Source organism: Dermochelys coriacea, chromosome 11 (genome assembly GCF_009764565.3).
Source record: "Dermochelys coriacea isolate rDerCor1 chromosome 11, rDerCor1.pri.v4, whole genome shotgun sequence".
NCBI lineage: Eukaryota > Metazoa > Chordata > Testudines > Dermochelyidae > Dermochelys > Dermochelys coriacea.
The window spans coordinates 45,095,420-45,120,287 of record NC_050078.2 but is presented as its reverse complement, the minus strand read 5'-3'; the positions used below and the strand labels follow the sequence as shown (position 1 = coordinate 45,120,287).

The following is a 24,868-nucleotide window of genomic DNA, read 5'->3' as shown; positions in this document are numbered from 1 at the left end:
TGGTGGGGGCTTGGAACCAGGGTGGACTGACAGCCCCCCTATCAGCTCCCCGCTCCCCTAAGTTCCCTGTGTGGCAGCTGCCCAGCAGGCTATCTGTTGCTGGCAGTTCAGCTGTCCCTCCCCGCACTGCCATGTGCTGCTCCTGCCCTCAGCCTCGGAGCTGCTCCTGGGAGCCTCCTGTTTGCTGTGCAGGGAGGGCGGAAGAGAAGGGCTAATGTCAGGGTGTCCCCCTCCCCTGCCCCCCTCTATCTCCATAGAGCAGTGGGGGACACGAGAGGGCTCAGGACAGAGGGAACTTGCTGGTAGCAGCTGCTGTCTCAACTTCCTGATCTACTTAAAAAGGCAATGTACTTAGAGTGTGGTCAGCATACTTAAAGGGGCAATGCACATCTCTCTACCCCACACACAGGGTGCGTGGCTCTGTCTGCCATGCTGTCTCCCCTCCCTCCATTTGTGCTGCCTTGCAGAGTGTGAGGCTACATTAACAACGTGTTAACCCTGGAGGGTTCAGCCGAGTGCTAGTTCATCATTTAGTGCTAAAGCATTCCCCGGGAAATTTCCCACCCTCTGACTCCACCACCTCAACCAAGCTTCACAATCATCATTGCTGTATTGTATTAAATTGTTTAAAATTTATATATATGTACAGTATAATATAGTCTTCTGTCTGGTGAAAAAAATTTCCCTGGAACCTAACACCCCCTATTTACATTAATTCTTATGGGGAAATTGGATTTGCTTAACATCATTTCACTTAAAGTTGCATTTTTCAGGAACATAACTACAATGTTAAGTGAGGAGTTACTGTGTATGGATCATTGCTCTTTGAAAATTCATGACACCAGCCCTTTTCAATTTTTATCATTAAAACAATTGAATAAAATAACGTGAAAATACATTTACTCCACTGTTTTTGTCTATAAGCTCTTAGTTTCTTAGCATACATTTCTCAAAAGGCCAGTGTGAGAGGCAGAACTCTATGAAATGTAGGCTTGGTGTAAGTCGGTACAACTCTACTGACTTCATGGAAATTTACCCATGTACTCTGCTGTCAATGACACAGAAGAATGATAAAATGTAATTTATGTAACTCACTTTGTCATATGATGAGAGAGGAAGGTTGGTGTTTTGGCTAGGGAACTGGAGTGGACTCAAGAGATCTAGGTTCAGTAGTCAGTTCTGCCACATACTTCCTATCTGGCCCTTGGACAAAAATTACATAATTTCTCTGGGTGTAATTCAGGCCCCATTGAAGTGAATGGGAGCTTAGCCAATGTCTTCAGTGGGCCTAGGATTTCATTCTCTTTGCCTCAGATCCCCGATTTGTAAAACTGCATAACAATGCTTCCTTCCTGCAACCTTTTTTTGTGTTGTCTATTCTGATTGTAAGCTTTTAGTGTGACAGACTATCTATGCACTGTTAATGTTAATGTGTATATTGTGCTTACTACAGCGGGGCTGGGATCTCAGTTAACAACAAGTGAATCTTTAGGGTCCAAACCTGCATTTGTTGCCAATTTTAAAAAAGTCATTGTAATCAATGAGAGTTTGGGGTTGGCATACAATGCAGATTGGGACCCTTTTTCAGTTCCTGTAGTTACAGAATAACAGTGGATTTTAGATGGGGGAGGGAATTAGGGAAATTTATACCACTAGAGCTACTAAAGACAATCAGGACTAACAGTATTAGGTTTCCCATCATTGTTCCCATAATTATGAGTACTGTACACATCCCATCTTCCATTTGAAAATGGATGTTGCTCCTGTGAATGATGTACAAAAGTAAAAGAATAGCACAAGTAATAGACATATAAATATAATATTACACTATGGTCTACAGTTGAAGAAATAGTTTCTAATACATAATGCACTAGACAAATTTAATTTTTTCCTATTCACAGAATGTCCATGAACAGATTCTCTCAAATGTATTTGTTACTCAAAATTATTCAACATTTTCTGTAACGTTCATTTAAACTCTGATGGCTTGCTATTTGGATCTCTGTTGCTTAGTTTGGACTGGTCACGCAAATCTCATTGTATTATTTCTATTCTCTGACTTGAACAGCATAGTTCTTATAGGCAAACTTTTGCTGCAACTGCTTTGTTTCCAGGAAGCAAATTTAAAATTAGCCTTCTGTAAACATTTGTGATCATGAGGTTAAAATGTGCTTTCCAGAAGTATTCTTGCATCTAAAACTCAATCATCTGAATGTTCACAGGAATTGAAAACAAGAGTGATGAATACAAAGATGAAGCAAGTTCCTTAAAAATTCAAATGAATATTTCTCCAATTTTTGAAATCACCCAGTTCTACTATGGAGGCAAATCTCCTCTCCTATGTCTGAGGATTATTTTACTGAAGGTCATGGGCCTGATTCACTGCTATATATATATAAATATATATATAAATTTCTCCTGATTTATATCTGTGTAATTCCATTACAAACAAAATGAGTTACATCAGCATAAAACTGGAGTCACAGTGGTGGATCATGCCCCCATATCTACAAGAATTCATTTCCTTTAATTGATTGGGAAACTAGGACTATTTGTGTCTTTAAAAGCTGTGTGCCAAGTCAGAATGGAAGTTAAAGTACTCTGTTGTCTCTTCAATTTAAAATTAGGCAGACATCTCTAATTTCCATATTCCCATTATTAGTGTTTGGCTAAAATCATTTGTAATATTATTGAACAGAAAAACCTCAGTTAACCAAACTCTGTTTAACCTATATCCGGTTATGTCCTATAGAGTTGTATTATACTGCCTGGCTGGCGCCTTCTCATTGGGATCTAGCTTCACCAAGCCTGAAACATCATTGTCTTTTTCCCAGTGCTATCCAGATTTAGAAATCCAGCCTTCAGGAGTAAAGAATGCAGGATTGAGCCTCAGGACTGGATATTTTTAGAAAGAAAGAGTCACTGAATCCTGAGATAGGATTAAACAAGTGCTATGTTTTAGATCAGTTTTAAAACTCAGATAGCAAATAAACACACCCACAAACACACATCACCTTAAAATTCAACTAATGTATTTTACAGAGAGAATATGCAAACACTCCTCTCTTGATGTGTAATATACAAGAAGCTATTTTTAAAAAGCTAACCTAATTGTGCAGCTCTGAATGGTATAAGCCAGATCAATATTTAATGGCTATGATGCATTATTTATTGCTTTTTGAGATAGTCCCTTCTGTAGGGTGAACAGTACACAGGAGAGCCACATGACAAAAATAATGGATCACCTACTGTACAAAATCTCTGATTCAAAATCTTTGATTCAGAATGTAGTGATAATAATATATCCCTTCTGTCTCAGCTACTTTGGCTTAACTGTGGCTCATAAAGGACTAGCCTAATTGTGGATTTTTGTCTCTTAAAAATTACAGATATTTCATAAAATAAAGATTGAGGAAAATTGAGCTAAAAAAGGGAAACAAATTTTACTACTGCTACTCGATCTGACAATCTAAACAGTTGGACACACTGATTAGATAACTTATTTGCATAAATTGAATTCCGTGAAGGCACCAGCTATAATGGTATAAAATGAGTTTAGTACATCCATTATCTGAGGTTATAATTTTATACACATTCTTAGATACTCTGTGATGGACAGTGCAAATAAAATTAAATTGAAACTAGGTTGAAATTTAAAAAAAGTCACCAGATCTACAGATGTAAAAAAAGTTTGAAAAATTTCATTATAGTGTTTCCTTTTTTAAGTTCAATTAAAAAAACACCTCTAGTTATTTCAATTGAATAATATTGAGTTCATGTGGCAAAAACCCACTCTCTTTTCTTGCAGGACAGGTGGAATGTTTAGATTCCAGGATAATGTCTGTATATCTGTTTAGTGTATTTATATGGGGTCTGCCACCATAGTATCTAAGTGTTGGTATTTAGCTAGGTTCTCAGCTCTGTCACTGATGGATCACATGAGTGAGAAGGGCAAGTCACTTCACCTCTTTATGTTTTGTTTCCCCATCTGTAAAAAGAGGATAATATTCAAACCCCTTTGTAAGGCTCACAGATTCTTGAATTAGTAGGTACTATACCAGTACAAAAGATTATGATGGATTATCATAAACCTGTCCAAAATGCATTGAGGTTTAGGCTGAAAATTGAGATAGTTCCGATGTTTTCTGTGATTATTAGTGAGTCCTTTATTTAAAGATTTTAGGACTTTAGTAGAACATCTCTTATAGAACAGTCTTATATAATCTAATAGGAATTAAACAATAAGAGTCTATAGATGTTTATTGAAATTCTGTGGAAATTACCCCACAACATTATGGAATTTAGTAGAATTTTTTTAATAGGAGTGTTCTATAGAATTTTATAGGAAAGTGATGTCTCTATATGATTATATGCTATGTGTTAAAAAACAAGCGTCAAAAAGCAATATTGTTGTTCTGATTGCAGAATGAGGGAATGCCGTAAATAGCTATATTAAATAATAAATGAGTACCTCTAACATAGAAAGTTGACAACATTATATTCAAACTGGAATATAAATCGGATTGGTTTTAAAGTTCTATCTAGTTTTTTCTATCCATAAACTACAGGAAATTTGTTTTCTATTACTTTTAATAACAGGAAAATGGAACTAGATAATACAAGTAAGCAAGACATTCAGTTACGTTTGGCTGTTTTTATTAGGTAATTGTTTTCACTATAGTAATGATATTTTGACAACAGTCAGGTTGAGAAACCTTAAAAAGAGAATGATGTAAGAAAAGGGATTGATGTTGACTAATTTACCCCATACTAAAAGACTTCATGTGTTAGTGTGTTGCTGCTATCAGTTATGTTGTTTATATTGGTTATGTTGTTTATATATGTTGTTAAATTTCTCCTTTTGTTGCATTGGTTGTGGTGTCCAGAAATACTGCCTCAGGGCTTAGATGCTGTTTCCAGTTTGCTTGTTTTTCCAAGCAAATGTTAGAGACATTGCATCATTCATAGCAGGAGGTGAAATGATTCATTATCCAATATAGCTATTGTCTTTCCTTCAATCTGATTGGTCACCCTCCTCTACAGCAATCTCTTCATCTGAAAAGCTCTGTGGAAAAAATGCAGTCCAGCATTATTATATTCAACCAACCACAATGTAAGAAACATATGATGTAGTCCATAGAAAATGTCATCTGAATGAGAGGAATATCTGCTTTACGATCAAGCATCAACACTTGTCAAATGATAAAGTAGTATGAGTCAGTCATGAACACTTACAAATTTATACTGGAAAAAGACATGCAGATAGCAATAAAGACAGAGTGTCTGTACATTCAAGTCAAGTCAGAACTAGTCCAGAATGACTCCTTGCTCTAGGAATGATCACTCATATTGTGAAGCCCCTCATTATGGATCTGATTGTGAACCACTTACAATGGTGAACAATTATTCACAGAAGTAGCCTATTGACACTGAGATGACTCGTATGGAATTGCTCACTATTGGGAACACCGGGTTCCCAATCTGGCCTTATTAGGAGCATTGTATTGATATTTGCTCTAAATACTGACAGAACTCTTCAAAGTAATCTGGTACAAAATTACATATTTTGTAACGATCTAACCTGACTTTTTTCTATAGCATCCATTGGTCAGAAAACATGAAAAATATTTTCTGTTTTTCATCAAATTTAATTTCACTGGAACTTTTGACCAGCTCTAGTATTGTCTACATACTATTTAAATGTAAAAGGAAAATGTTCATCTTAAAAATCATATTAAAAAGCAAAATCCTTTGTATTCGTGATGGGGGGAAATTGCTTTTTTCAGTGTGGGTAATAAAAATGGAGTATGCAGTTTTTCCTTTGTTAAAAGCCCAGTTCACTTTCTGGCTCGTTTGCTCTAGCAGAATGCTGCAATGTTTTGGTTGCAAATGCTACTGGGAAATGCTTGATTATTTTTTCACAAACTTCTATGGTAATTGTTTTTAAAATATTAATGGTAATATTCCTATAATTTTTTTAAATAAAAGTTTATTTTTACAATTTTTTGCCAAAGTTCGCTTGGTAACATCCCGTTACATTTTTTAGGTAGAGCCAAATTGTTTACATTTGAGCTAGAACCTCTTTGCAATTAGAAAGTTCAGGAGAGGTCGGAAACTGGAAATCCCTAAGAAATAAATCCACTGTGAGATGAATGTGTTTGGCCACTGGGTGCCATCCTTGCTCCATATTAAGGCTGGTAGTTGAGCACCATTTCTCTAAAAATGTAAAATTCTGAAGAAGGTAATTCTAGTGTAATTTCAAACTGTAATAGTGTTTTTGAGTGTGCATGTACTGGAATATGTTAGCAACATAGGCAGTTTATTGCTGTTGCACAGGGGAGTGAGGTGAGAAAGAACCTAAAGAAATACCCTCACTGGTTCAGATCTGTTAGAATCAAAGCCTCCCCCTCCTCCCCATCAAAAATTTCATCTCACGAATCTCTGTAAACCAATACTGGAGTGAGGGGGGGCTACTATATCACTATATGCATGTGAGTAAATTTGTTCCCATGAGTAATTTCAGTTGGACTTCACTGAGACTACTTGATGGAGTTACTCACGTGTGTAAGTGGGCACACAGAGGCCATTAGGCATGTGTCATACAGACAGAATCTATTATTTAGTATGTAACAGTATGTGATTACAGTTTGGCAAAAGTTATTTATTATATTGTTTCATTACCTGTCAGATTGATGCAGAATCCTGTAGATTAAAAGAGTTCATGCAACTACTTCTTTTTCTCCTAGCAAAAGGCCAGGCAGAGTGAACATATCTTCTAACAGAAGAAATATGTTGGTAGTCTTTTAAATGATAAACATTTTAAATATGTGAAAACTTTGATTCCAGCACTTCTGTTTCTTGCTGCAACTGCATAGAGATTGTACAGATTGTACCCCAGGCGAGAACAGTAAACTGAATATTTTATGAGAAAATTTCCGTGAAGAATTCTGTCATCTTTCACTTTGCAGCAAGCTATATCCAGCACTGTGAACAAGAACAACAACTGGGGACATGGTGCATCAATGTTTCCTAGTGTAGTTATGATCTTGACTGCACACGTACAGATCTATATATTGCATTTTAATAGTGTAATTGACCCCACTTTGTATCCCCATGAGTGTCATGGCACTTAATACAATCCCCGGTTTACTACAGACTTGAAGGCAAAAGAAGCAGATGCTTTGTGTCTAGCCCCACATAGGCTCAACTGCTAAATGGGTTCTAGATAACCACTTGCGCATCTTTACAACAGAAGGTAGAAAGGAAAGGCTGTAGTTTTTTAATAAAAGGACTATCTGTGTATAGTCTAATTTAGTCTCCCACAACTAGCCCCCTAGATAGGGGACAGTCTCCTGTAGAAACTGCCTGCCAATTCATACTTCCTCAACTCATGCTACTGCTCGGTGGCCTTCTCCATTTCCATGCGTCATGCACATTCCTTCATGATGTAGGGATCGGAGGTAGTAGCAGTAGTTTAATCTGTCTCCTTCCCTTTCGCCACTAACCGGACTAACCTCACCTCACTCCACTGTTCCTGGATTCAGCCTTTTTTATGACCTTTGTTCCAAATCATCATCATTATTTATTATTTGTATTGTGAAAGCACCTGAAGGCATTGTGGTAAGTGCAGTACAAACCCATAAAAGCGATGGGTCTTGCCCTGAAAAGCTTACAGTTTAAGTCAAATGGCTAATCAACTGGCTTCCTTCAGAAGAGAAGACTATAAACTCACCACAGTTTACCCACACATTTTTGAGCAGGAAGCTGAACTGCTTTTGATCACCCACTATGTTTGCTTCTCCTATCCTCCTCAAACTATTCATTACTTGGCATCTCCCCAGCTCCACAAGAGCCACTTCCACCCTGCTGACAAGAAAAGTGATTACTCTTCCTTTGCTATCGCTTGGGCATCCTTCTCGTTCCTGACACTCTTCTTGTATCTCCAGGTCCCCAAGTCCTTTGGAATAGAGTCCTCATGAAAGGTAAGGGAGCTGGCGTAGCTCCTGAGAAACCACCACTCACGTAATCCCCTGTGGGTCAGTTCCATTGTTCTGGAGAAGTTTCTGGTCTCTGTGGTATCCCAGAAATTGTGACAGTCTGTTGTGACAACAGACTGCTGAAATCTTTGGGTGTTTCTTTGAATCAAAAAATAAGTTTTACATGGTACTCTTGTAATAACATATATGCTTGATTGGCCCTCTTCTCCTTGTTATTGAAGGCATTCAGCACTCATTGCAGGTTAACTTATATTCCAAAAATCTTTGAGCATTTTCCATCACAGCTTTTCCCCTACCTGAATCTGTATTATATCCATGGAAACAGACTGATGTCATAAAACAGAATTATGACTATGCAGGATGAAGTAAACGTAGAAGCTGGTTAGGGTGGGAAAAAGCTCTTATTCATCACACACAAATACTTCAATAAATAGCAAAGAGAATACACAAAGGTAAATTGTTTTTTGGGTTTGAAAATCTCTTTTTCCAGTTTGCATCAATACTGAAGTCCTTTTCAGTAGTAAATGTTAACAGCTGGGCTTTAGAATTACCATCACATTAAAATGAATGGGGGAAGTTTCTACCACTGTCTGAGCTTTTGTTTTATTCTGCAGACTCATCAAGACAGCCACACACTGGTTTTTGTAGTAAATACAAAATCTTTGCAACTAACAGGGCAAGAAACCATTTTTGAAAACTTTAGGCCATAGGAAAATATCATGAATTGAAACCCCTGCTTGATTAGAGTACTGTATGATGAGACACTGTATAAAAATCCCAGAAATGGGAAATAAAAATAGTATATTTTGTTGGAAATCTAAAGATGCTTAGTACTACCTATTAACATTTTAACCTACATCTTCAAATGAATAAATGAAGGGAAAGAAGAAAAGGAGAGGAAGAGAGAGAAGGAGAAAGTGGGAAAGGATCAGAAGTCTGCGTTTGGGCCCAGTCATTACTCAAGAAATCTTCAAACCCTAGAACTGCCAAAGGTTGTGTTAAACAGCTACCACCTTCAACCCCGAAGCATTTTAAAGATGGATGAAAGTGATTCCTGTTTGTATAGATCATTTGCAAAGTTTGTAAAACATTTTGGGATCCCTTAGGAAGAAATGTGCTAAATAAATATAAGTAAATAATAAATATTAATCTTAAGTGTTGAAAGGGCAGGTGTCTTCAGAGAGCTTATAAAATATCCACCTTCTCTCAGAAATCCATTGCCCAGGAGTCTTTCTCTTCCTTTCCCTATCTCCTGAAAAACCTTACTTGGGAGTTCTACACTCCAGTTAGATTCAGTCATTGGCATAGAACAGTGTGTGCCCCATGAAGGGGAGGATGTGGGTTTGGAATTTGAACTTGCTCATTTGCTGTCAACTATCAGGGCTGAGCAACGTTGCAGAAGTATCATACTTTGCTTCAGGGATTGGAGGGAAGATTAGCTTTGTGTCACTGTACAGTTTTACGAATCAGCCTGTCAGGAGCCGCAGGAACTCAAGCTAGCCCTGTTAGCTTTGCAAGAGCCATAGTAAGGCAAGACTTCTTTAGGGGGGAAAAGAAAAAAAAAAGCTGACAATTTCAAGGGAAGCAAGGCTGTCCTGAAGGTGCCTAAGCTGTGATTTAATGATTCAACGTGTTTGGTATATTTTTAAAACCTGTACTTGCAACTCGAAACTAAAAAGAACAAGATAAAGATGAAATTTTGTAAGAGAAATTTGAGGTTTTCTAGATGCTCTCCTGTAAATGGATGTTATTTATCTGAAGATATTGTTAATTTGATTTTGATTTAAAGTCAATTTAACACAATTGTGCTATTGCTGTCACAGTAGATCTGAAATAAGATTTTATCTGTAATGGAACACTAGCCCACTCGTATTTGCATAGCTTCTCCTATCTGTCGCTATTCTGTCAGCCCGATATGTCACAAACGCTTAGGAAAAAAAAGCTGCACAGGCAAAAGGAAATCTTAATCCTGTTTCAGTAATGTGCATGTTTCCAAGACTGTACCAGCCAGCCATCTGACTGTACATCAGATTACATAGTTCAACTTTTTCTCTTATCAATAGGGTCAATACTTGCAATTGCATCAAGCTGCAGCAGCTGGATCAAATGCAGTGAATGCTGCTGATGTACAGTGTAGAGTAGTTTAATACCTGCACACATCTACTGCAAATGTATTTTTAAAGCCGTCTTCTCCTAGCCCCCCTTCCTCTCTCGCATCTTCCTCTTTCCCTCCTTCATAGGAAGGGTTAGAAGACTTATTTGGAACATTTCCTTAGCCCCCAAATGACCCTGAATTTCTCCCTCCTCCTTTGAGAAGCATGACTATTTCCTGTCTCCCTTAATGGGCTCTCTCCACTTGCTGTATCTTCTGGGTAGGGCTACTTGACCTCTCTTTTCCCTCCTAAATCTATTGCAGGAACAAAAAATCTGGCTTCCTTGCCCTCCTGCATTTACATGGGGTGTGTGGCCTATCCTCATTACCCACTCTGCCTCTTCATGGGGGCAACAAGTTGGCCCTCTCCCCCATAAAAGCAGGTTAGGGCCTTTTGGGGATAGGTAGCCTGCAAGTCTGACCCTGTTCTGCAGTATGATTTGGGAAACACTTCCCCTAGTCTTGCTGCTTATGGCTCTTTAATCTCTGGGGCTGGAACTGCACTAATGGATTAGTATTAGCTCTTCACCTATACTGGTAACCATTAAAAAAAATCAACCGTTACTCCATGGTGGTATATGGCATACTAATTATTTCCAATTCCTCTATAAAAATAGGTCAGAAGCACATTAGCTCTCCATACGTGCACCTTGGGAGATCATTGTTTGGAAAGTTCTTGCCCTGTAGAATGCCTAATCCATAGTTACATACTTTACCCCTAACAATAATAGATGGTTTAGACTATTAATCACTTTTATTTTATGCCTCTGTTCTTTTAAAACAGCCTATAAAGAGAAAAAAATTGTGTCATACATTTTGTTTCTATGTGCTAGAAAACAATTTTAACACTGAAGATTGATTTTAACAACATAAATAATGTATTCTGTGCTTTTTTCTATTATATTTTGTGACAAAATTTGAAATGAAACATTTTTACTTCAGTACTCTACGACATTTATCTCTATGCATGAGTCGTAGTTTGGAAAAAAATAGCTGATTCTGAAAGGATCAACTGACTGATCAGAAATATTTGAACGAATGACTTAAAAAACTGCAACTCTATTTCAGCATTTACTTGTGGAAATACTGAGTCAGTATCTGAAGTGTTGTTCTAACCATTTATCCAACCTGGCCATTATAAGAATAAAATTTAAAAATCCCCAAACCCGTGTTTCATACACACATAGGTTTCTACACTGAAACACAAGGTAAATATCAGACTTCTGTTCTCAGCCCACAGTTCACAATCATAGAAACATGGACTGGAAGGGACCTGGAGAGGTCATCTAGTCCAGTCCCCTGCACTCATGACAGGAATAAGTATAATCTAGACAATCCCGGACAGGTGTTTGTCTAATGTGCTCTTAAAAATCTTTAATGCTGGAGATTCCACAACCTCCCTAGGCAATTTATTCCAGTGTTTAACCACCCTGGCAGGAAGTTTTTCATCATGTCCAACATAAACCTCCCTTGCTGCAATTTAAGCTCATTGCTTCTTGTCCTATCCTCAGGAGTTAAGAAGAACAATTCTTCTCCCGCCTCCATGTAACAACCTTTTATGTACTTGAAAACTGTTATGTCCCCTTTCAGTCTTCTCTTTTCCAGACTAAGTCAGAGTTATCCAAATGTTCTGTTTAGGTGGGTGATGTGTTGCTTAGCAAGTGCTTCTATTATTTAATAGAAGAAGCTGAATAAATAGTTTTATTAATCCAGTGAATTTTGTTAAAGTAAATACTAGTACTAATAATGACCATATGTAATATTTGGTTAGACCATCCAAACATGGATTTCTGAAACAGTGATGAACATACTTTTCCTGTTCTAACTTTGTATGTAAACTGGATTCAGCACTGGTAACTTGCCAGCTGAGGACAAAGCAATATAATGCTTTTCATCTGCAGATCTCAAAGCACTTTGCAAAGGAAGGTAAGAATAATTATTCCCATTTTATAGATGGGGAAGCCATGACACAAAGAGATGAAGTGACTTCTCTAAGGTCATTCAGCAGGTCAGTAGCAGCAGTAAGGCCAGAACCCAGATGTCTTGACTTCCAGGCTGGTACCATATTTCCTCAAACACACTGCCTCCTTACATAGCTTATGCTCTGAAAGTTTCCTCTGCTGTTGTCGCTTTTATACCTTCTTGAGAAATGGTGCAAGGGCACTTCCATGATCTTTACTTGAGAAAGGGGGAGGCAAATAAATTTATCTCAATCTATCTGCCCCCAGAAGAACCAATTTTTTTTATTCAGAGTGGTAGCTGTTTTAATCTATATCAGCAAAAACAACAAGGAGTCCTTGTGGCACCTTGGAGACTAACAAATTTATTTGGGCATAAGCTTTCGTGGGCTAGAACCCACTTCATTGGATGCATGGAGTGAAAATACAGGAGCAGGTATAAATACATGAAAGGTTGCATTTATTTTGCAATGGGCTCAGCCAATGTGTCTTCTAAAGTAAAAATAAGTTCAATAAAAATATGCATGTCTGATGTTGCTGGAAAACACTTATATCGACAATACTGGAGCAGTTGCTCAACAACACCTAATTCCTGTGAAAATATGATGCCTGAAATGCTGCCAAGGTCAGCAGAGTCTCCTAGTAGAAGTCAGTGCTAGTGTCACATTTAAGCTGCATAAGGGCAAGGTTAATTGAGGTACCTTTCTGTATAGTAACCCCCTACATGCCCTATCAGTAAGCAGAAGCAGCTATAGCTTGGGTGCTTCAAATGCCACAGCATGCCAGTTATCTGAAGCATTCCAGGCTCTGGTATGCACCAGTGTACATACAGCTTACCCACAAGTTTCGAATCAGAGGGCAATAGAATTAATTTTTGCAGTGGAGAATGAGGCACCCAGACTGGTTATGTTGATACACAAGTGGAACTCTTTGTGCCAGAAACGAGATGTGGAAATCTGGAATGTAAGGGAGCAGGGAGACTGATAGACCTGTGGATGGTTAAGTAAGGGGTGTGTGTATAAGGTGTCCATAAAGCACCCTCAAAAACCCTAGATTCCTCCTACTGTCTCCACTTCATTACTCACTCTGCTCCCAGTTACTTCAATATTCCCAAGTAGTGTGACACATTTGGGGACCAAACTTTGCGGGTAATTGAAGTGGGAGCAGGAGTTGTTGAAGGGCAAATAAGAGCAGTACCAATATTTACAGTGGTAATTTTGACCGTGGTGCAAAAAAATCAACATTAGTGTGCTAGGCACATCAGAACTCAAATCCAGACAGAACATTTGCAAACTCTCCTTGATTCTATTCCCCATTCACTCCTTTTAATATAAATAGTCAAAAATTCTCTTTAGAGGCCGCTGTCCTCTTTCTGCTGCTGCAGATCACTTGGGAGGAGATGCTGATTCAGCATCATGAAGGGCAGAGACATACCATCAGCAGGATGCAATGGCAGATGGAGACCCTTAAAACCATCTTTGCTCTGGGCATTAAAATATCCCTGATCTGAAACAATTAGCTCCATTCTCTTTAGAGGGAGAGGCAGAAAGGTATTTCAGATGTGCTACACCTTGGAGACACTGGGTTTGGCCTTGTGCAGTTGTAAATGGAAGCAAAGTTTGGCCCATTACAGTTAATAACAATGTCTACTTATAAAGAAATGTCACTTAAGTGTCTTTACATTTCTTTGCACATATAAAATAGTTTTTATGGTGCTTTCTGTGTAAAGAAATAAAGGTATTTGAGGCACAGAGATTAAGCTCACACAGCAGGCCATTGGCCATTGGCAACATCCATATCTCTCAAGTGCCAATCCACTCTGTCCACTTGGTAAGATGGCCACCATGGCAGTGAATATTTTAAAAGCAGGATACTGTAGAATCTGCTGCAAATTTGAATATGTCAAATATGGAATAGAGGGACACTAAAGATGCTCTATTGTCAAAGATCAACCTAAAATGTTTTACAGTTCCCAGATTTCACTGCAAGATATAGTATGGTCCCCTGCACTGTGTTCTTATTATCAAATGGGAAGCCCAAAATTTAGATCTATGCTGCTTATCAGCGTGCACTGGCTTCTGTGAATCATGACTAGAAAAGGAGCAATTCAAGAGACTGGAGAGATTACAATCACTGCCCCTTTAAATTTCCATAGCTGCCCACCTCCTGTCTCTAAGAGCTACAAAACTGAATCACACCACTTAATGTTCCTGGTAACAGTTTTACGTGTTTCCACTATGTTATAATTTTTCCCTATGTAAGAGTTCTCCTTCCTAGAATTATCTCTATCGACAGATCATGTCTTGACCCTTTTCTCTTGTCTGTATATCAAGCTAGCGAAGAAGAGTAGACTAGTGTTATGTTAATTTAGAGTTTGATATAGCTTTGGTACTGGAAAACAAGAGTTCCCTCTTATCTAGAAGAGCTATGGTTTCTGAGACCATTTGGGAAACCTGTAAAGTCACACAATTTTGAGACAGTGGTAACACATTTCCAAGTCTCAAAATAGAAAGGCACTTGCCATGAGCTTTTGACCGGTAGTCATTCACAAATTATTCAGTAGGGAAAATATTTTTCCCAAAAGTGGTTTAAAGACATCTGTTTTTGTTAATGAATTTGAGGGTATTTAATATTTAGTAATACATTTTGCAAATCTTTCAAGGGCAAGACTGCAGTTTTGTCCAGTGTGCCAGTTTTAATGTAATATATTATTCAAATTGAAAATAAGATTAAAAGTAAACTTGTTTGCAGGAACATTCACCAGGCTAAATGCGACACTAGGTTTATTTCCAGTATGGGAAACATACTTAGTGAGACTAGCAGAAGTTTCCCATTTTGGTTTGCTTGCTTGCTTGCTTGTTCTTTCCCTGCACGTGATTGCTTTTTTCAGCCCTGACAGTATGAACACTTTAAAACGCTGTGTGTGGCTTTTTACTGCAGAAGCTGATTATATAATATAATATATACACATACATACAGTCTGTAAGAACACAAGTGAATAAGTGTTTATCTATCTTTTTTCATTGAGTTATACACTAACAACATAAAGAAACAAAATCTACGCAGTAAATATGTTCCAAAGATGGAGAACACGATAAAATGCTTGTCTCCAGCATTGCTGAGGTATAAGCACCAGAGTTTACCTTTCGGCTGAAATAATAAACTCTCAGTGCTTCCAAAATCTTGATTTGCTCAAAAGTTTTTTTGTTTAGGTTCTGTCCCCACCTTATATAGCCATAGAAGCCTAGGATCAGACCAGTGATCCATCTGTTCCACTATGCTGTCTCTGACAATAGCCAAAACCAGAGGCTAAATTTTGTATAACCTTAGCATGCCTCCTCTTGTTCCATTTAATTTCTGATCCTGGGGTCCAAACAAAACTACTGGCCTTCAGTGAGCCTCCCTGACCATTATTCCAGCTTTTATACATTGATTCAGCAGGGCTCAGTCATTCATTTCCTAGCAGTTCACTTGTCATATGTATGTTATAAAATCATTTGATGATATTTGTACATGAAAATAAAAGCAGCAAGGAAATGAGGAGGAAAAAGGGCCTGACTGTGTCTAATTCTAAATGGGTGCCACAAGGGGAGAAGTTAGCACATGGAGCTCTTGCCTGTACCACCCACCTTACACTTCGGGGTAAAGGCAGCCACAGCTCTGATCCGTGTGCTCCAATCTTGGGTGATCCCTGGGAAGGATCTGGGAGTTGTGATGGATCATGACCTCAACGTGAGTCAGCAATGCGATGCTGTTGCAAAAACAAATGCAATTTTAAGTTGCATTAATAGAGGCATAGCATGAAAGTCATGAGAGGTGATAGCATTGCTCTGCTCTGGTGAGGCCTCAACTGGAATACGGTGTCCAATTATGAGCAAAGGCTGAAGCAACTGGGTATGTTTAGTTTGGAAAAGAGGAGATTGAAGGGGGACATGATAGAGGTCTTCAATACTTGAAAGGCTGCCATAAAAAAGATGGAGAAAAGTGGTTCTCTCTTGCCACAGAAGGCAATGGGTTCAAACTACGACATAACAAATTTAGATTAAATCTCAGGAAAAGTTTCCTAACTGTAAGAACAGACTGCATAGAGAGGTGGCAAAAGCTCCTTCACTGGAGGTTTTCAAAAGGAGGCTGGATCCCCATCTGTTTTGGATGGTTTAGACACAACAAATCCTGCATCTTGGCAGGGGGTTAGACTAGATGACCCTTGCGCTCCCTTCTAACCCTATGATTTTATGGTCCGCAGCCTCTACCGTAGGCTGCTGAGTCCCACCCACAGGAGTGAATGCTAAACTGGAAGTTCTTTGGTCTGAATATGACAGGAAATGTTGGCCCTTTTAAAGAGAAGAATAATCGGGCCTTGTGTGTTAAGAGGGGTCATGAAAACAATTTGTGTTTAAATCAAATCTTTGTTTTGGCTACAACCAATGAGGGTATGTACATTTCTGATTACAGTAGGGCTATGTGACTCGTCCCTGAATAAGGATGAAATGAAGGTATTTGTAATTATCCTGCCTGTACTAGGGGAAAGAGACTTCAGTGCATAATGATGTTCTGTCATTTTGAGAAAGATACAAATATCTACTCATCAGGTGTAAAATTTTCAAAGGTGCCCAAGTGACTAGGAGCCTAAATCCCATTGAAAGTCTATTTGAATTAAATCTCTCAAGTTGACTTTCAGTGGCTTCTAAATCATGAGGCACCCTTGAAAATTTTACCTCTCTAATCCAGTCCCTGGAGCCTTAATCCCACCTGTCGTCCAAAAAGAGAACTTTTTTAGGTGTTTTTGTTTGTTGGAAAAGAAATTCAGTGAAATTCACTCCGCTGTACAGGAAGTCTCCTGGGAATTCTGAGGATTCAGGGCTGTATGTTTTAACATTCTGTATAGTGAATATTTTTAAACCTTTGTAATTTAAAAAAAAAAAAGAAGTTTAATGACCCCTCTCCTATAAACCCCAGGCTGCTGCAGCTAAGATATAAGAAAGTGAGGACAGACAATGCCAGGTGCATCCAGCACCCTGCTGCAGCCACACAATATCATGTCATTTTTATAAACATTATTCAAATTAGCTTCAGCACTTGTAATTCTGTTGTTTCCTTTATTGCTTTATTGCTGTTGTATTGCTGTTGTAAAGCAAATGGTTCTTTTATACAAATGTTTTCTCTCGCCTATTAATCCAGTTATAGATTATGGCACTCCTGTTAAATTTAGGAATGTAAAGCCTCTTAAATGTTTAGAAGTTTAAGACTGATATGGGAAGAAATTTCCTTTGATTTGCTTTATTAATATCCTGTGGGTCAATTTGTTATAGATTTGGAATATATCATTGCTACTCTGTACTTTGACAAAGAGAGAAGAAAATGATGATAGTGTATTTGAGCTACAGCATCAAATATCTCCTTTAGAATTAGAGTTGGCTGGACAATGCATCTTTCCTGTGAAAGATTGCAACTTCCCCCTCACCCCCCATTGTCTTTGAAATTTTTCCACAGATTTTTTTTTTTTGGCTTTTCAGCATAAACCCAAAAATCTAAGACAAAAAGTGAAAAATTTTCCAGCAACATTTTTTGTTTTGTCACATTTTTTGGTGAAAAAATTTCAGCCAGCTCTACTTCAAAAGTGCTGGCAACAAAAGAGCTACATTAGAACTTCAAGCCAATAAACTTCCTTATAACATTTAGCTAAAAAAAAAAACCCAGATATATTGCTTCCAGCAGCATTTTGCAAAGAGTATTTATCACAAATAATAGTGGAGGAATGAAACTCCACATACATCGCAAACAGCCTGATGAAGCTTTGAAGAGTGAGTGAACCATAAGAAGCTGTAGCTCACGAAAGCTTATGCTCAAATAAATGTGTTAGTCTCTAAGGTGCCACAAGTACTCCTTTTCTTTTTATAAGAAACTTTGACAGTGGCTATTAGCTCCCTTAAATTCAGCATAGCAGAGACTTAGCAGTTATGACCTAATTTCACATCTACAGAGACAAGGTGGGTGAGGTAATATCTTTTATTAGACCAATTTCTATTGGTGAGAGAGACAAGCTTTCAAGCTTACACAGCTTGTCTCTGTCACCAACGGAAGTTGGTCCAATAAAATATATTACCTCACCCACCTTGTTTCTCCAGTATCCTGGGACTGACATGGCTACAACACGGCATATTTTACATCTACAGCATTTTATAATAATAGTCATTTTCTCTACCTTAAAAATGATTTTAGTGCTTATTAGCCAAATCATGAGAGATGTCAAGCATCTGTAACTCTCATTGATATAAAATGGGAGAGGTTCAGAAGATTTCAGGAGTTGCTCCTGTGGAAGATGCTAAACTGATGAAAACTGAATTCCTGAGTTTCCAGAGCAGAGATAGCTGAGGCAATAGCAAAGCTAGCTTCCCCACATGTATCCTGCAAAAGTTCAGCCATGTCCTGGAAAGACTCTAGGATTTAGATGGTTGTTCAGTTTCCTTTGCCAATTCAGTTCTAGATTGGTGAACCCCTTTCAGATAGCACTGGTCATGGTGATTTTTTGTACTACTGGCGCCCCTCCGTTAGATATGGAATTAAAAATAACTTTTTACTTTAGTTGGCCATTAACCAGCCACTTTAACATTCCAACATTTGTACTGTATTGTGGCAAGTTCACACTATCTCGTATTACATGGTGTGGTTGAATTGCTTGAGCCTAGTGTAAAGTCATTAGCAGGCACTTGTGTTTAAGAAAAGGTTTTGTGTGTTGTTAACACTACAGGTTTATGACCAATGAGTTTTCAAAAATGGAGATGTAAGATTGAAACATACACTTTTTTTTAAATCATCACCAAAAAATGTGACTGCGTGGGGAAATCTGGTACTTGTGAGCAAATGGCTAGTTAGCTGCCATATAGCTACATGTGTCCATATACATTTAACTGATTTGGGTGCACAAATGCAATAATTACACAGAGAATAGTATGCACTGTTGTACTATTTTGCATTAAAAAAACCTTCACTCGTCATCTTTTTTTTAAAAAAAGATGAATTTATAGTGTTATATTTACAAAAAGCAAAATTTAAGGCTGTTATTGTTATGTATTTAGAAAATGAACTGAATGCTCCAAACAACTTTGTTTAAATTTGAAAAATATTTACACTAGAAATATCTTGTATTACTCTTTTTGTCTCTCTGAACATACAGTAAAAATGTATATAACAGCGGACAATTGTACAACTACAGGCTGTAAGGAAATTTGGCGAGAGAAACTCTTCAGGATGGTGTATTTATTTCTCTATTTCTGAAAGGTAGCAGTTAAAATTCACAGGTGCTGGCTGTCCAGATGTTTGTTGCATTTGACCATTGTAATTTGCAGTAGAATATACTGTGTTGCTACAATAGCTGTAAAGAGGACAGCTATTATAGTGTATATTCTATATATGGGCTCCAGCATTGATAGTAAGCATATTTCCTATTCAGATTAGCTTTTCCCCCCTTATTTGCTTAGGGCAACAAAAGTTCAAGTTGAAGTTTAGATCTAGTAGAGTGTATTTGCAGGTCAGCGATGACTTATAATAAATTTGTTCTAAGAATCAGACAAAGGAAAAAACCCTGAATTTTGAACAAGGAGTTTCCCTTTCTCTTTGTCAATTCTAGGGAGCGAACATACCACTGGTGTCAGAGCTTGGCATTGACGATATCCATTTTGATGACTTTTCACTTGATGTGGATGTCATGATTGCTGCAGCCCTCCGGATGTTCATGGAGCTTGGAATGGTTCAGAAATTTAAAATTGACTATGAGGTAACCATCTGCTCTGTAAAGATATCTGCCACTTTGTCTTGGCAAAGCTATGCCCATTTGTACACATTTAGTAGCCCTGATACAATTTGTACTTTTCATTTCAGACACTGTGTAGGTGGCTTTTGACAGTTAGGAAGAATTATCGAATGGTTCTGTATCACAACTGGAGGCATGCTTTCAATGTGTGCCAGCTAATGTTTGCAATGTTAACTGTAAGTACTCCATGAAAGGGACAGCCCTCATAAGAGCTTTTATCATCACAGTGTCTTATGTGGCTAAACATCTTTTCCAATGTTTATTTTTTAGTTATTATATTCATTTATGTTATAGCAATGTACAATAAATAAGAGTATCCTAATTGTGGGAGCACAATTTTGGCAACGTTTTATAGAGTTTTAGCAACAGTGATATCACAGGCACATTAAAATGACTAATAATTAACAGATGACAATCTTGGAGTAGGGAGCTTATTAGAGATTTTGTTCTTACCATGTCTTCCTTTTTTGAAATCTTTGATTTTGCATTTATTTCTGCATGTGAACATGGTGGTCATAAAAACCTGAGTGTGTAGAATCCTATCAGCAGGGTTATTTGGTGCGATGACACTTATTCAGCTACTTCCCTAGCTTCATCTAAATAGATAAACGAGATATTGCCTTATAAACCATTTAAAAATGGGTTTCCTTAGAGAGGATCCGAACAGGTTCTGCAGCCTCTGCATATTGTTTTCTGCTATTCATCAAAGATATCCGTCAAAACGTCTAACCTTCTCTCTGCATATAAAGTACTCCTATTGATGCCAATAGTCCACAACCACCACCACCACCACCAAATGTCTCACCGCCGGAGCTGGGTCGGGGACAGCTACGCTGGCAGCTGCGGGAAGCCTGGATCCCTCCACCTGCCCTGGGAGGGATGGGGGGCTGCTCAGGCCCCCCCCCCAGGGCAGGTAGAGGGTCTGCCATGGTTTCCCACAGCTGACTGCCAGATAAGAGCCTGTAAGAACCAGGTGGGCAGCTGTGGGAAGCCGCGACAGACCAATTACCTGCCCTGGGTAGGGGGTCCAAGCAGCCCCCAGGCCAACATGGAGCCCAGCCAGGGAGCTATGGGGAGCCACGGAGGACCCTCCACCTGCCCGTGGTGTGTGTGTGTGGGGCTGAGAGCAGCCCCCAGCTGTGTCCTCGACCCCTAGCCTCCCTGCCTGGCCGAGGGCAGGTGGAGGGTCCGCGACTCCGCACAGGCTCCCCACGCAGCTCTCCCTGACTGGGGTCTGGCAGGGGGATGCCTCAGAGCCTCAGCCCGGCCCCCAATGTACAGCCCTGCAAATCCACAGATATCTGCGGATATCCACAGATAATCGTGGATCGGATGCGGATACACATTTCTGTATCTGCGCAGGGCTCTAGAGAGAAGGATTGTAGCTCTAGTTATTTTTCTGTATTGCTCTCCTTTTAAACTACAGATGGCCTAAAGTCAAAATCGCAAATCCAAATCCCTTCATTTCAGGAGAATACAGTTTGAATTCCTGGATCCAAACTTGCTCTTAAGATTTGTGGTTAGAACCAAAACTGGAAGGGGCTTACTTTCTGGTTGAAATGCATCTGAAACCCTTGGTAAGAACAGCTGTTTGAAAGATTTCAGGCCTTTGGTAAGGAAAGTTTGAGAACAGATGCAAGATCCCTACTGTTCAAGGCAATAGAAACTGATCCACCATGAGATTTGCACTGTTTTGAGCTAAATATTTAACAGGTTGTGGGATTTAACTCCCAAAACTGAACATGAACCCTTATTCAGCCTCAAACTCGAGTGTAAATCTAATCTGGATCCAAACACAGCCTCAATGGTTTATCTCAAGCCTTAAGAGAAGGTCCTGCAGTATAGTGTTTGTGCAAACATTTCCTCATATGTAGTTTGAAAGACGACTATGAAAAGCTGTTCATGTTTAAATCTTTTAACCCTTTAAGTGCCTTGGGGTATGAAGGGTGAATAGCTTTAAAGATTTGCCTTAGGAACATGGCATGACTCATATTATAAGCTATACCAATAGCTAGAAAGTTGTCCTAATAACTAGTTTCATTCATCATTTTCCAAAGGTTTGCCTGTCCGTATCATACATCTATCCAAACCAACAAACGTGTGAGATACTGCACATATCTTGGCAAAACAACCTGTGTTCACTCCATGAATATTTGCATTTGAAATTGTATATCTTCACATTTACAAACCTGTTCGGGCAAAATTGTTGTTGTTTGTGGCAACAAACACATCTCTCTGCAGAAAAAAAGTGATAAATGTCTATCTTCTGGGCAAAACTGATTTTTCCAGAGTGAATGACCATTTTACTGCTTCTTTTCTTATCAAAAATGTAAAGAAACTGAAATTTTTAAAGCTTTCTCCCCACAAAATTGTGAACTTTTTTTTTCTAGTTCTGCTGTTTTTAAATTTGTTTTTTAACAAAGCCATAATTTGGGAAGCAATACTCAAATATTATTAAATAGATAATACAATAACTGGGGTGACAGAGTGACTTGCTTTAACCAACTGGATTCAGATCAATCACTGAAAAATCAAACCCAAAGTGTCTTGGTTGCATACCCACAAATTCGTGCATCTAAAAGCCCAGGCCACTGTTGAAAATGCTGGACTGTTTAGTTTCCCAGGGTCATAACAGGAAGCCTGTACCTGACATAGGCAGAAAGAGAACCCAAGAGTTCTGAATCACTGCCCTGTGGCTTAGCCACAACAGCATTCATCCCTTCGAATCAAGGGCCATGCATAGAAGTTTAATCTATATCTTTTCTACTTGAAATTTTTTTTATAGCAAAAGTGAGCTACCAGAAATTGATGGTGGGCTACCATAAGTTTCTTTGTATAGCTATGCCATACGCTGATTTATTCACGTTTGTGTTAATGAGATCTCTGTTGGACAATATTAAAATGCTTTCATCTCCTCAAGACACTGTAGGAGGCACTTCTATAAATCAGTTGGGAGTTGACAGGCCCCCTCCATCCAAATATTTGCAGAAGAATAAGTAAAAGAACTGGATGGAACATGTCACCTACTGGGATGAGAGAATTCTAAGTGGTGAAATCTGACATGAAATTCATGGTATGTAAAAGTAAATTAGTAAGGCACCAGACAGAAACCTGCAAATCCAAGAATTAAACTGATTCATTGCATTTTGTTGACAATAATATATATAAAAAAATCAAACCACACAAGTTTCATGGTATATTCCAACACATCTCCATTTTGGAGAATCCTGGGCTTATTTGTGGAAATTAGAAAGTAAGGGCTTTGCTGGAAACCAGGTGCATCTCAAAGATTGTGTACTTGTTTTCTAAAGGGAGAGGGAGGGCATGTGAGCATTACCACTTTTCAAGACTCCTACCACCTGCCAGTCTATAAAACACCATTTATATCAATGATGTTGCGACTGGCAGTGTTGTCAGAGGAGGCTGCATAACTTGTCCTATAAATGGATCAGATTGGGCCTGATCCAGTGCCCACTGAAGTCTTTCCATCGACTTCAATGGACATTGGATCAGGTCCTTAGCACTTTACATGTTCATACACATGCTGTACAAATATGATCTAAAATGGATCCCCACAACACTCCTTTGAGATAGATAAGTATTAATATCCCTGTTACACAGATGTGCAAAGTGAGGCAGAAAAAAAGAGAGTCATTAATACAGACAGAATTAGAATTGTCTCTCCTGGCTCACAGCCATGTATCAGACCACCAAACCACACAGCATTCCATAAGAGAGAGGCTATTTCAGTACTCACAATGAGAGCAAGTACACAGAGTTCAGTGGGGAGAAAGGCCTAAAGAAGACAGAGAATGGCAGTCACTCTTAGTATTCTTATAGCTGGAAATAAGTTGTTCAGATAAATAGAATTAAAATGGTTTCTACAGGCAAATGTACAAGGGCACTTTTCTGTATCTGAAATGTTGTGGCATTAGACACAGTGTATGAACCTTATGCTAAACTTCACAGCCAAGTTGATAATATGCAGGCAAGCAGTAGTTTTTCAGATTTCATTTTTCATGGTGAGAAAGGACAAGGTGCCAGACAAGCCACTGATACATGCCTGAGAAGTAAAACCAAAGCCAGGGCTAACTGCTTTATCATTTGAAATTGGACTGAATTAAATTCTGTGTATTTCTATCAAATGCTACCAGTTTTTGTGCACCCTTTCTCAGCATGTGCCACAAATGTAATATAAACTATCCTCTGGGTGGTGCTCTAATGCCAAGTTTCCGATATGCTGCTTTTTTGTGTGGGGAAAAAATATTTAACCCTATTAGGTAGCTTCTTTTCATCTAGAGATGACTAAATGGGCACGAGGAGAGGGTGGTGGGTGGCGAATATAGATCTTGCTTTCTTTAAAGACTTGACTTCAGGTCTCAGAATCCTCTCAATCATTGTCTAAGAAAAATATATGAACCTAACCCATCTAAATTTTTCAAACCATGCTCATCATGGTCAATCAGAAAAATGCAAAAATGACTGTGCAACTGATTGTAAACAAACTGCTAAACAAGTGGTGCAATGGGACTGTGTTTACAGTGAGTTTGTGCCAACTTTGATGTTGATTTCACTGAGAACAGGACTGGGTGCCTCAATTTGGCTAGGGAGGAAGGTTAGTCTTGTGTATAAGGTACCAGACTCGGATGAGTTTCTGGTTCTAGCAGAGGCTCTCTGTGTAACCATAGGCAAGTCACTTAATTTCTCTGTGCCTCTGTTCCCCATTTCTAAAATGGGAAAAATAATTCCCTACCTCTCAAAGGTGCTGAGAGAATAAATTCATGATTATATGCAAGGTGCTGAGGTACTATACAAGCAGATGTATCGGAGAGCTTTAAAAATATTTTGTACTTAAAAAACTAGTATCTTGTCTTCCAAAAAACTTTCAGGGTTGTCTGTGCCAATATGCCAGAAATATTGTTGATTGAAGCATAAATGTTTTAACTAA

The 24,868-nt window shown here is 38.5% G+C and overlaps 1 protein-coding gene across 1 annotated transcript in view; it reads left to right on the top strand.

The window, feature by feature from the left end:
- The window catches only part of PDE11A (phosphodiesterase 11A), a 244,679-nt gene that overhangs the window by 152,514 nt on the left and 67,297 nt on the right, over positions 1-24,868 (top strand). Inside the window, 2 exon segments of the mRNA XM_038422222.2 lie at positions 19,738-19,884; positions 19,989-20,096. Of these exon segments, the coding sequence (XP_038278150.2) occupies positions 19,738-19,884; positions 19,989-20,096 (255 nt within the window).